Source organism: Dipodomys ordii, unplaced genomic scaffold (genome assembly GCF_000151885.1).
Source record: "Dipodomys ordii isolate 6190 unplaced genomic scaffold, Dord_2.0 Scaffold61, whole genome shotgun sequence".
NCBI lineage: Eukaryota > Metazoa > Chordata > Mammalia > Rodentia > Heteromyidae > Dipodomys > Dipodomys ordii.
In genome coordinates this window covers 1,441,733-1,454,670 of record NW_012267277.1, presented here as the reverse complement: position 1 = coordinate 1,454,670, position 12,938 = coordinate 1,441,733, and the positions used below count along the sequence as shown (strand labels likewise).

Genomic DNA, 12,938 nt, shown 5'->3' with positions numbered 1-12,938 from the left:
TGTCCCTCAGCTCTTCAGCTCAAGGCTAGCACTCTACCACTTGAGCCACAGCGCCACTTCCGGCTTTTTTCTTCTTGCTTATGTGGTGCTAAGGAATCGAACCCAGGGCTTCAAGCATGCAAAGCAAGCACTCTACCACTGAGCCACCTTCCCAGTCCCCCACAATTGCAAATCTTACACAGAGTATTTAAATGAATAGAGAAAAGGGAGGAATGAGGGAGGGAAGGAGGAAGGAAGCATTTGCCTGTATTAGAAAAGAGAAATAAAAATTCTTAAACTATACAGTAAGAGCCAGGATGTATAAAAATAAATTACTTGGAGGTGTGGCTCAGATGGTAGAGTATTAGCCAATGAGCAAAAGCATCAGGTATCAAATTTAAGTGCTGGGAAAGAGGAGAGGGTTCCTTTTCCCAGAATCAGGTTCATTTGGCTTTTTGTGTTATCCTTTTTTCTTACTCTGTAGTGGGTTTTTCATTTTTTTGTTTGTGGTCCTAAAGCTTGAAATCAGGATGTAGGCTCTGTCATTGAGCCTCTCTGAGCTCAAGGCGAGAGCTCTACTACTTGAACCAGCTTTTTCTGAGTAGTTTACTAGAAGTAAGAGCCTTGTGAACTGCAATCCTCCCTCAGTTCTTAGCCTTATGAGTAGCTACGATTACAGTCATAGGCCACCAGCACCCAGCTTTTTCTCTAGATTTTTGTTTTTGTTTTTAAGCTAGTGCTTTTAATTCATGGCCTTCACTCTACATCAGCTTTATCACTCATACCTGATGCTCTATCATTTTTCAGTTATTTCTAAGATAATATTAAAGCACTGTTGTACTTTGCCAATTAGATACACATAGTTTTGTTTTACCATGAAATGCCATGGTCTGAAGCAGGCGATCTGCCACCTCCTGTGGAAATACTCCAGGTTCCTGCAAACACAATGTTCCATCTTGTCTTGCTGAACAGAACTTTTCCAGGTGAGTGGTCAGGAAACTCAAGCAGATATCAAGTAAGGAATAAGGAGATGCCTCCTCCTTGGAGTCCAGGAAGAAACATAAAGGGAAACAAAAATGAACATATTAATTTCCAGAAAAGTAGACAGAAAAGCATTACTCATTCAATAAATATTTACTGAGTGTATATACAGTAGACACGTGTGACCCATTTTCTAAGAAGAAAGAAAAGAATCACATGGCCTGGGAATGTGTCTTAGTGGTAGAGTGCCTGCCTAGCATGCATGAAGCCGTGGGCTTGATTCCTCAGTACCATATAAACAGAAAAAGCCAGATGCAGTGCTGTAGCTCAAGTGGTAGAGTACTAGCCTTGAGCAAAAGCAGCTCAGGGACAGTGCCCAGGCCCTGAGTTTAAGCCCCAAGACTGGCAAAAAAAAAAAAAGAAAAAGAAAGAAAGAGAGAAAAAAAGAGAGAGAAAGAAAGAAAGAAAGAAAGAGAGATGGAGGGAGAGAGGGAGGGAGGGAGGGAGGAAAGAAAGAGAGAGAGAAGAACCACTAAAATAAACATTTCCACATGATCTTTTAAATACCATAGAGGACATACTGGTTACTATGAATGTACATTGTGGTTTCTAGCACTAGCCTTGAGAACAAAAGCGCAAGACCATACCCGCCCTTGAGTTCTAGTGCCAGGACTGGCACACAAAAAAATTTTTTTTCAATCAATAAGCCATTTGTGATGGTAAGCATCTGTAGTCCCAGGTACATGAATAGTCACAGGTGAGAACTGTGGTTCTGGGTGGACCTGGGCAAAACCATCAGATCCTATCTGAAAAGTGACTAAAGCAAAAAAAGGAGCCAGGTGCTGATGGCTCACGCCTATAATCCTAGCTACTCAGGAGGCTGAGATCTGAGGATCACGGTTCAAAGCCAGTCCGGGCAGGAAACTCAGTGAGACTCTTTTTTTTTTTTTTTAAATTGTGAAAATACTGTACAGAGGGGTTACAATTACATGGGCAAGATAATGAGTACATTTCTTATCAAGCATCGTAGCCTCCTCCTTTGTTTCCCCTTCCCATTCCTTCCAAGCCTCCCCCCACACCCCCCACCAAAGTTGTAAAGTTCATTTTCGACATAAGAGCGCTCTCTTTGAGCTGAAGAGCTGAGGGATAGCGTCCAAGCCCAGAGTTCAAGCCTCATGACTGACCAAAAAAAACAAGAAAAAAAAGACCACTGTGTAAGTGAAAACCTTGAATCACAAAAATAATAATGGGTGAATACCCAAATAGAACCATTTAGAATACAACACAATCAGTCCTTGAACCTTGATTCCGAATTGTTTTCTCCTACCTATTAGCTAAAGGAGAGGAAAGGTAGAAGATGGGGAAGCTGGGACATAAATACAAGGCTTAAAATAGTAATCAGGGGTGCTGGGAAGGTGGTTCAGTGATAGAGCGCTTGCCTTGCAAGTCTGAGGCCCTGGGTTTGATTCCTCAGCACCACATAAGAAAAAAGAAAAAAGCCGGAAGTGGTGCTGTGGCTCAAGTGGTAGAGCGCTAGCCTTGGGCTGAAGAGCTAAGGGACAGCACCCAGGCCCAGAGTTCAGGCCCCCCCAAAAAAATAGCAATCAGGGAAGAAAAATATTATGTGTACACTTGTGCGTGTATCTAAAAAAATGGTCACTTCTTATTAACATTTAGAGAATCTAAGTAAATATTACATGAGAATCCTTTTTATTATTTTTATAACTTTGGGTAAATCTGCAACTATTCAAATAAATTATAATACTCCCATAATCTTATAGACAAAACATAACAAAACTGGGCAAGAGCCAGGTGTTGTTGGCTCACACCTGTAATCCTAGTTCCTCATGAAGCTGAGATCTGAGGATCACAGTTCGAGGCGAGCCCACCAATAAAGTCCATGAGATTTTTTATCTCCAATTAACCACCAAAACCCAGTGCCTGTCTTGAGAAAACACTCAGGGACAGGTGCCTGGTCCTGAGTTCAAGCCGTAGGACTGGCACACAAACACACACACACACACCCCTCATACCCTCACTGGGCAACAGATTATTTCTTCAACTCTTTAAGTAACAGATGGAAAGTACAACTGCTTAGACAATTACAAAAATAGTGAAAGAAGTGAGCTGATTTTAACAATAGACTTTAAGACCACCACAAACTGGTGATATCCAGTCCAATGAATAAAGTACTCAAAAGTGGTAACAAGCTGAGCGCTAGCAGCTCACACCTGTAATCCAGTTACTCAGGAGTCTGAGATTCGAGGATCACAGTTCAAAGCCAGACTGAGAAGGAAAGTCTACGAGAGTCTTATTTCCAATTAACCATCAGAAAATCAGAATTGGAGCTGTGGCTCAAAGTGGTACAGTGCTAGCGTCCAACACAAATGCTTAGGGATAACACTCAAGCCCTGAGTTCGAGGCCCAGGACCACCCTCTCCTCAAAACAAAAAAGGGGGGGTTGGGAAGGTGGCTCAGTGGTAGAGTGCTTGCCTTGCATGTATAAGGCCCTGGGTTCGATTCCTCAGCACCACATAAGCAAAAAGAAAAAAAAAGCCAGAAGTGGCACAGTGGCTCAAGTGGTAGAGAGCTAGCCTTGAGCTGAAGAGCTGAGGGACAGCGCCCAGGCCCAGAGTTCAGGTCCAACGACCAGCAAAAAAAAAAAAAGTAGTAACTAGCCTTATAATTAACTACTTGAAGTATAACATTGTCTTTGAACAATGGATGAAAAAGTATCTGTGGAAAATATAAACTATTCCAGGCTGAGGGAACTGTGCAGTCCATCTTTATTTTTTTTTGTTAGCAGAATACTTTCTGGATATGAAATAATCCTGATAACTGTGAATTACTCAACATTTTCCCAAATGGAGGTCTCTCAAACGCTGCTAGTCAGAATATTAATAGGCGGGCTGGGAAGGTAGCTCAGTGGTAGGGTGCTTGCCTTGCATGCATGAGGCCCTGCGTTCGATTCCTCAGCACCACATAAGCAAAAAGAAAAAAAAAAGCCAGAAGTGGCTCAAGTGCTAGAGTGCTAGCCTTAAGCTGAAGAGCTGAGGGTCAGCGCCCAGGCCCAGAGTTTAGGCCCCACGACCAGACCCCCCCACCAAAAAAAAGAATATTAATTGGCATAAGCTTGTTTTCTCATCATAAAAAATTTGGTAATAGTCTCTATGACACCCATACTAGGCTAGGATTGTAGCTCAGTAGGAATACCACTTTACTGATAGGAGCATTGATGTGAAAAACAGGGAGGAGAAAAGAATTTTCTTGAATAAATTTCTCCTTGTCTGCTCAAATATCCTATATACTTAAGTCTGGGAACTCAGTATTCCACATTATGCCTTTAGTTAAAAGGCAGGAGGGCAACCCTCTCCTTAGGTTTAGTAAGGCATTTGGGATTTTGTGACCGGAAGATCCCCTTTTCCTGTCTGACATGCAGATTTCTGAGATTTCAGAAATTTCAAGGTAATTGTTGAAAGGATAAGAAAAGCTGGCTTAGTGGTAGAGTGCTTGCCTAGCATGCATGAAGCCCTGGGTTCCATTCCTGAGTACCACATAAACAGAAAATGCCAGAAGTGGTGCTGGGCCTAGCTGGTAGAGCACTAGCCTTGAGTACAGAGAGGCTCAGGGACAGAGCCCAGGCCCTGAGTTCAAGCCCCAGGACACGCAAAAAAAATAAATAAAAAAAGAAAAGAGAAAAAAGAAAAAAATAATGGAGTCTTTAAAAGGATTAAAGAATTTTACTACTGCAAACACTATAACCACAATGTAAGCTGGGTAAGGGAGAAAACTAGCCTACAAATGGGAGCTTTGGTTTTAATACTGTTCTCCAGCAAGGATTGCTTTGTAAAAGCCAGGGAAACTGATCTGAAAACCTCTCTATACACAGCCTTTTCTGACGACACAGAGACCTTAAACTCAGAGAAAAATGTGTGATTCTGTATGTTCCAGCTTCCCCTCTAGGAAGAGGGTGATATGGGATGAATTGTGAGGAGATCTCCTCCATGGGCATCCCTGTTCTAGACGTTACAGAATTTTAGAAGGTAGCCTCTCCCTCTGCCTCAATTATACTAGAGCATCTAGTTCTTACCTATATCTCCCACCTTATTTCCTACCTCCCCCCACTTATGTCAACAAATATCCTTTTACCCCTTTGATAGAAATAAACTCTGAGGGCACCACACACAGTGGTGCATTATACCACCAAAACCAACTAAAATGCAGTTATAGATGAAGGCACTAAGTAGGCATGTGTTCTCTTTTCAGAACAAATTATCTCAAAGTAAAGGGAAACTTGGTTTTGACAACCTCGAAGTATTTACGTGTTCTCTTCTCAGTTTGTGGCATTCCTGAAAAGAAGCATGGCATTTGAACAGCAGATCAGGTTTATGCTGACGCTGTCCATGTCAAAGCTAAACTAAACCGGTTGGAAATGTTCCCATTCCCAATGATGAACCATACTGGATTTACTGAGTTGGGAATGCCATATTGAATTAGGAAATTACACTATTAATCGCTTAATTGAAAGAATAAACAGTGTTAAGGCTGTTAATTATAATAGATTAAGAGATCACTTAGGAAAGAATGAAAAATTAAAATCCTAACCTTTTTTCTACACTGATTAACTGAGACCCTGGGAAAATATACCAACCAGCCCTAGATTCAGTAGAAGGACAAACACTTCTAGGAACAGATTTTATTAGGTAATCCGCATCAGATATCAATTGTAATCTTAAAAAACAAACAAACAAACAAAAAACAGAACGTGGAGCCTCCCACAGACCTCACATAAAGAATTAGTGGGGGGGGAGTGTATTTGTGGAAGTATGAGGGAAGGGATGATAGGGGAAAAAGGAGGAGTCAACAATGCTTGATAAGAAATGTACTCATGGGGGTGGGAAGGTGGCTCAGTGGTAGAGCGCTTGCCTTGCATGCTCAAGGCCCTGGGTTCGATTCCTCAGCACCACATAAGCAAAAAGAAAAAGCCAGAAGTGGTACTGTGGCTCAAGTGGTAGAGTGCTAGCCTTGAGCTGAAGAGCTGAGGGACAGCGCCCAGGCCCAGAGTTCAGGCCCCACACCGGACCCAAAAAAAAAAAAAGAAATGTACTCATTACCTTGCTCATATAACTGTAACCCCTCTGTACAGTATTTTCACAATAAAAAACTTAAAAAAAAAAAGAATTAATAGGGGGCCAGCTGCTGCTGGTAGCTCTCGCCTGTAATCCTACATCCTAGCTATTCAGGAAGCTGTAATCTGAGGATCACAGTTCAAAGCAAGCTGGAGCAGGAAAATCCATGAGACTCTTATCTTCAATTAACTACCAGAAAACCAGAAATGGCGCTGTGGCTCAAGTGGTAGAGCATTAGCCTTGAGCTGAAGAGCTGAGGGACAGAGCTCAGGCCCAGAGTTCAAGCCCCATAATCAACAACAATAACAAAAAGGAGATCAGGAACAGTGTCCAGGCCCTGAGTTCAAGCCCCAGGACCAGCATGCACTCAAAAAGCTACCTTCTGGCTAGAGGCATGGCTCAGCAGGAAAGCACCTGCCTAGTAAGCTCAGGGCCTTCAACCCTCTAGTACTAAAAAAAAGAAAGAAAAAAAAAAGAAAAAGAAAAAATTGATAATCCTGATACAAATTCTAAGGAAAGTCATTGTTGCCTAGTAATTATTTTCTTGCTGTAGCTTTGCACACTTTTTCTTATAACAAGGAAATTATATTCATCATATCCTAACACACTCTATATCTGAAGCCTTAGGCAAATACCATGTACTCAGAAAATGACCAAGGCATGCTCCTGGAACTCCAACCTTACAAGAGAACACTGTCAAGAGTGCTCTTACCTGACTTCCAGCTTCCTTATACGCACACATGTGAAAAAAATGTGTCTGTGGATTACTGTACTTTTCATATGGTAAATAATGCTCAATATAATCTATATTCAGCCATTATAGGGCAATAAAGATGGTATTAGCAACCAAAGCACTGGAGACATAACTCAGGACTAGAGGTCATGCCTAGTATAAACAGGACCTAAATTCAATTCCAAGCACTGAAAGAAAAAGAAAAGCAACCAAAATATTAATGAGTTAAAATGTTGGTTCTCTAATATATGACCTTTGAGACACTGTGAAGGGTTTTAGTTTTAATAATTTATTTTGATATTTTCATAAATCCACAAAGATAGCATATATCAAAAACAGAGATCGATAGGCAAAACTGTAACACTGTTAGTGATTCTATACCTCTCCAATAACACAATAATCTGTCTTTGAAAAGTTCACTAAGTCAAAAAGTGGTGCGATATATCGTCATATATTATTTTCTTATACTCTTTCCTCCAGCTTAAATAAACATTACTATGACAAAGCAAGGATAAAAGACTAGTACAAAGTGCTCTTCATTCCCAACTGTTTCATAATGTAGTTAGAATGACCATCCTCAAAATCTTTAATTATTTCACACAAGAAATAGGTATGGTGTCCTTGCCTATAGTCTCAGTATTTAAGAGGCTGAGGCAGGAAGACAACATAGCAAGATCCTGTCTCAAACAAACAAAAACATCTTTTGGCAGGGCACCGGTGGCTCATGCCTGTGATCCTAGCTACTCAGGAGGCTGAGATCTGAGGATCACTATTCAAAGCTAGCCCAGGCAGGATAGTCCCTGAGACTCTTATCTCTACCACCAGAAGACCGGAAGTGGCGCGGTGGCTCAAAATGGTAGAGCTGAAGAGCCCAGGCCCAGAGTTCAAGCAGTATTACATAGGTTCTTGTCAGAAGTTCAAACTCTCAGGCCCTAATCCAAACCTAATAAATCAAACTCTAGAGATGGGAGCAGCCAGCAAGCCCTCTAAGTGGTTCTGATGTGCAGCAAAGTTTGAGAAAGCCCTATGTCAGACTTCTCAACTACTCATAACAATACATAATATTTGAAAAATGAGTATAAAAAAAGCAAAACTGTGTAAGTATTTATTCAATTCTATTTTGTCAAATGTCTACTAAACTTATTGCACAAGTAAGAAAATAGTCTCAGGGGCTGAGAAGGTGTCTCAGTGGTAGAGCGCTTGCCTTGCATGCATGAGGCCCTGGGTTCGATTCCTCAGCACCACATAAGCAGAAAAAAAAAAAAGCCAAAAGTGGTGCTATGGTTCAAGTGGTAGCGCGCTAGCCTTGAGTTGAAGAGCTGAGGGACAGTGCCCAGGCCCAGAGTTCAGGCCCCACGACCGGAACCAAAAAAATATTAAAAAAAAAAAAAAAAAAAGAAAACAGTCTCAGCCAGGTGCCGGTGGCTTACACCTATAATCCTAGCTACTCTGGAGGCTGAGATCTAAGGATTGCGGCTCAAAGCCAGCCTGGGCGGGAAAGTTAGTGAGACTCTAATCTCCAATAAACCATTAGAAAAACCGGAAGTGCAGCTGTGGCTCAAGCGGTAGAGCGCTTGTCTTGAGCTGAAGAACGCAGGGACAGCACCCAAGCTTAGAGTTCAAGCCCCATGACTGACCAAAAACAAAACAAAACCAGCCTCTACAATTCAAGCTCAAAATAAACTGGTATTTTTTTCTCTTTGTACTCTTTACTACATTTATGTACATGTTTTCACAAGTAAGGAAAATTCACATTAGTTAGATGCAAAGTCTGAAACATAATGCCGAGTAGACCTGAATGTTTGTCTCTCCCAAATAAACCAAATGAACTCTTAACCCCCAAGGTGATGACATGGAAAGTAGGATTTTTTTTTTGGGGTCCGGTCGTGGGGCCTGAACTCTGGGCCTGGGCACTGTCCCTCAGCTCTTCAGCTCAAGGCTAGCCTTCTACCACTTGAGCCACAGCGCCACTTCTGGCTTTTTTCTTTTTGCTTATGTGGTGCTGAGAAATTGAACCCAGGGCCTCATGCATGCAAGGCAAGCGCTCTACCACTGAGCCACCTTCCCAGCCCCGGGAAGTAGGATTTTTGAGAGGTGAGGTGACAAGATCACCAAGTCAGTCCCCTCCTGAATGAGATGTCAGACCTTCAGACATATGGAAGACAACAAAGGGAGAAAGTGCCATGTGAGCATAGAAGAAAGTTTTCATCAAACACTGAATGTTCAGGTACCTAGATCCTGGACTTCCTAGCCATCAGAACTCTGAGAAATTTCTGTTGTTTATAGTCAATTTATGGTATTTTGTTATAGCAGCCCAAAAAGATTTAATAAACTATCTTTCTAGATCCACTTCTTACTATACCTCCTGACTCCTGCATCTTTCCATATTATATAAAGGCCTTCCTACAACACATCCTACTCTTTCAACTCCCATTCACAATAAAACATTCTTCCTCATACCTCTAATGACACTCTGGGATCCTAAATACCCAAAGGGAAGTTCATAGCCACATACTCTTTCTCAGTACATTTCCAAAAATGTGTAAGTTTGATGCTACCTTTTTGTCCTGGATGTAATGGCTCACCTCTTACTATATTCCTTTTCATATAAAAAATAAGATGCTCAAGTGGTGCTGTGGCTCAGGTGGTAGAGCACTAGCCTTGAGCTAAAGAGCTGAGGGACAGCACCCAGGCTCAGAGTTCAAACCCCACAACCACCACCCCCCAGCCAAAAAAAAAAGATGCTCAGCCAGGTGCCAGTAGCTCCTACTTGTAATCCTAGCTACTCAGGAGGCTGAGATGTGAAAATCACAGTTTGAAGCCAGCCTAGCAGGAAACTCTGTGAAACTCTTATCTCCAATTAACCTCAAAATGCCAGAAGGGGAGCTGTGAGTGGTAGAGCACTAGCTTTAAGCAAAAGAGCTTAGGGACACCATCCAGGCCCAGAGTTCAAGCCCCAGTATCTGCACAAACACACACAAACAATCCTAAAATGCTCAACTCACTCTGTAGTCCACTAGTTGCTTCAAATTACAGTTTGAGACTACTTGGTAGGAAAATGAGACCATAACGGAAATCAAGCACTCACTCATTCCTGGAATAACAGGAATAAGTAAAGCACAATTGCTTTAAGAACTTGCATTCCCTAGAAGAAACAGATTAGAACACAATGACAGTGTGGTGGGTTGTAAAAGTGAAAGAGACAGACAAAAGCGATTAACAACCTATAAATACAGGAGTCAATGAGTCAGGAATGTTTATAGATTAAGTGATATGTTAATACACCACTTTCCTAAAAATCAGATGGAAGAAAAACGAAGTGACTAACCTAGGAGAACATGATTATTAGGACTTACTTGTCTAAAATGTCTTATCCTTCCCAGAGATAAAAATTATACCTACTGTATATAAAGCCATGTTTTCAATTTAATGTATTGCAAAACACTTGCAGTCCAACGCAATGAAAAACCAACTGAAGTCACAATCTATTTTGAAACAGGAAGAAAATTTGCAAATAAAAGATTCCCTGAAGAAAGGGCAGGAAGGGCAAAACAAATGAACCCTTCAGAAGGTATTAAATAGATTGTCAGTCTGACTGCCAAGTTGATTTTCAGTCCTCAAATGCCCTTGGTCTCTGCCTCCAAACAAAACCAAATCAATTGTTCTAAGTAATTATCCGTCAAAATTGTAATTAAAAAAAATTCCCAAACCCTATCTCCACATCCAAGTAGACTCAAAATAAAAATAAATTTAAAAGCATTTTTAAAGACTTCTGTCAAAAGGCTAGATTCTTATAAGGTCACAACATACATGAGGGTCATCACTCAGGTTTTGCAATGACACCAGGCGGCACAGCTTCCAGACTCTCTTCCTTTACCTCCCTTCTCCCCTTTCCACCCTCCGAAAAAGAGGGAGATGCGGAGGGAGGAAGGGGGGGAGAAGGAGGAAGGGAAGGAGGGAAAGGAGAGAGGGAGAGAGAGAGGGAGAGAGAGAGACCAGAAATCCTATGAATCGTTTGTGTGCTCAATCACAGCTCCTGAAAAGCAATCGCTTACAAATTGTTCCTGCTGAGCCCCCGCCCTCAAAGCGGGTGGAAGGAAGTGAGGGCAGCTGGAGAGCCGAGGGGCTAGGAGATCCGAGAAGGGGTCAAGGAAATGTGGATCGTGGTGAAAGGGAGAAGGGGAGATGGAAATCGGTGAAGGGAGTGGGGGACAAACTACAGGAGCAAAACATGGGGAGGGAAACAGAGAAACGCTAAAGATCACAGCTGAGGAAACAGGCAAAATGATAGAGAAAAGAAAGAAGGTTCAGGATGATGGGGAGTCGCAAAGGAGGCTGTCACTGGGGGTGACAAAAGGGTGTCACCGGAGGGCTGGGAGATTAAGGGGGTGTCACCGAAAGGGGTTCGCCCAGCAGGTGGACAGGGGGCACTAGGAAAGAGGGGCTGGACGCCGAGGGTGAGGGAACGAGGGGTGAGGCGAAGCGGGAACCCGAGGGACACCAGGGGAGAGGCAGGCCCGCGGGGGTTAGGCGGGCGGCCGGGCGGCTACGCCGAGGCAGGCCTAGTTCCCTCACCATGGCTGCGCCGGCCTGGTCCTCGCGCATGCAGCCTCGGTCCTGGGTGCTGCGACGGGCCGGACCCGAGCCCGCCCCCAGGCTCAGCCGGCGCGGGGGCTCCAGGAGGCTCCGTCGAGCAGCGGCTCCGGGCTCAACCCAGGCCTCGGCCTCCAGGCCCTCAGAAGAGCAGCGCTGCTGCAGCAGCCGCAGCCGCAGCCCCAGCCGCAGCCGCAGCCCCAGCCCAAAGCCAGCAAGGCTCCGCCCCCCGAGGCCCCGCCCCAGCGCGAGGCCCCGCCCCGGCGCCCGGCCACCTTGTCCCCGCGTCCGCTTCTGCGCAGACTCGCTGCGGAGGTCTGCAGCCAATCACGCCTCTAGCTTTTCATCCGCCAGCCCTTAAAGGGGCGATACCCCCTTCAAAGCCGCTTAGCCCCTTTAATTAGAAGAGCTTTAAACACTACGTAGCCCATTAGAGTACTCGCTTTCGTCTCCAGACATACCGTGCCATTCGCCTGCGTTCCAGCTACTTCTGATTCTCTGACATTCATTATGTGGCTCCACTACTGAGCCATGTCTACAATCCCTGTAGTCCAATCCCCATATATTTATTCTTCTAATTTTTCCAATGCAACCTCTGGCAGTATTTCAGCATTCCAGCACTCCAACTCCAATTGTTCAACTGCACTGAGACTCAAAATCAATTGACAGTGCTTTTTCACTACTGCTCATACTGCCCTCATCTGTTCACTTCCTTCCTTTAAATAGTTTAGATCCTACTGCCCACCTTGAAAGTATTCACTTTCATTTTCAGTCCTCACCTTCATTTATTCTGAACTTGCAGCAAAACCTAGAGGTGAGAGGAAACTTTTTTAAATTTGACATTAAAGTGGGGCCTTAATGCTAAATCACACTACATTTTGTCAGTTGCATATGCTCTCCTACCCTCCTAAATAATTATTTCAAACCTCCAACATTTCCTCCTACAGTCTAATTTCCTTGATACTTTTTTCTTCCCAATCACTGAGAAAATGAAAAGAACAAAAGAGAATGAGGCCTGGCACAGGTGGCTCATACCTATAATCGTAGCTACTCAGGAGGATGAAATCACAGGATCATAGTTCGAAGCCAGCCTGGGCAGGAAACTCTGTGAGAATCTTATCTCGAATAAACCACTAGAAAACCAGAATTGGTGCTGTGGCTCAAGTGGTAGAGTGCTCCTCTTGAGCTGAAGAGCTGGGGGACAGTGCCCAGGCCCAGAGTTCAAGCCCTATAACCAACAAAAAGAAAAAAATAAAAAAAAATGGAGCTGTAGCTCAAGTGGTAGAGCACTTGCATTGAGCAAAAGAAGCTCAGGGACAGTGCCCCACCCTGCTCAGAGTTCAAGCCCCAGGACTAACAAAAAGACAGATAGGAGGGGGAGGTGTACATGTTTCTACCACCTGGGTTGGGAAGGTGGCTCAGTGGTAGAGTGTTTGTCTTGCATGCATGAGGCCTTGGGGTCAGATTCCACAGCACTACATAAGCAGAAAAAGCCAGAAGTGGCACTGTGGCTCAAGTGGTAT

The 12,938-nt window shown here is 43.5% G+C and overlaps 1 protein-coding gene across 1 annotated transcript in view; it reads right to left on the bottom strand.

Moving 5' to 3' along the window:
- The window catches only part of Zyg11b (zyg-11 family member B, cell cycle regulator), a 59,765-nt gene extending 48,172 nt beyond the window's left edge, over positions 1-11,593 (bottom strand). Inside the window, exons 1-2 of the mRNA XM_013022197.1 lie at positions 11,398-11,593; positions 854-1,019 (exon numbers count right to left, since the gene is read on the bottom strand). Coding sequence (XP_012877651.1) covers positions 854-1,019; positions 11,398-11,427 — 196 coding nt within the window. The 5' untranslated portion in view covers positions 11,428-11,593. The remainder of the gene's footprint in view (positions 1-853; positions 1,020-11,397) is intronic.
- Between the last annotated feature and the right edge of the window lie 1,345 nt (positions 11,594-12,938).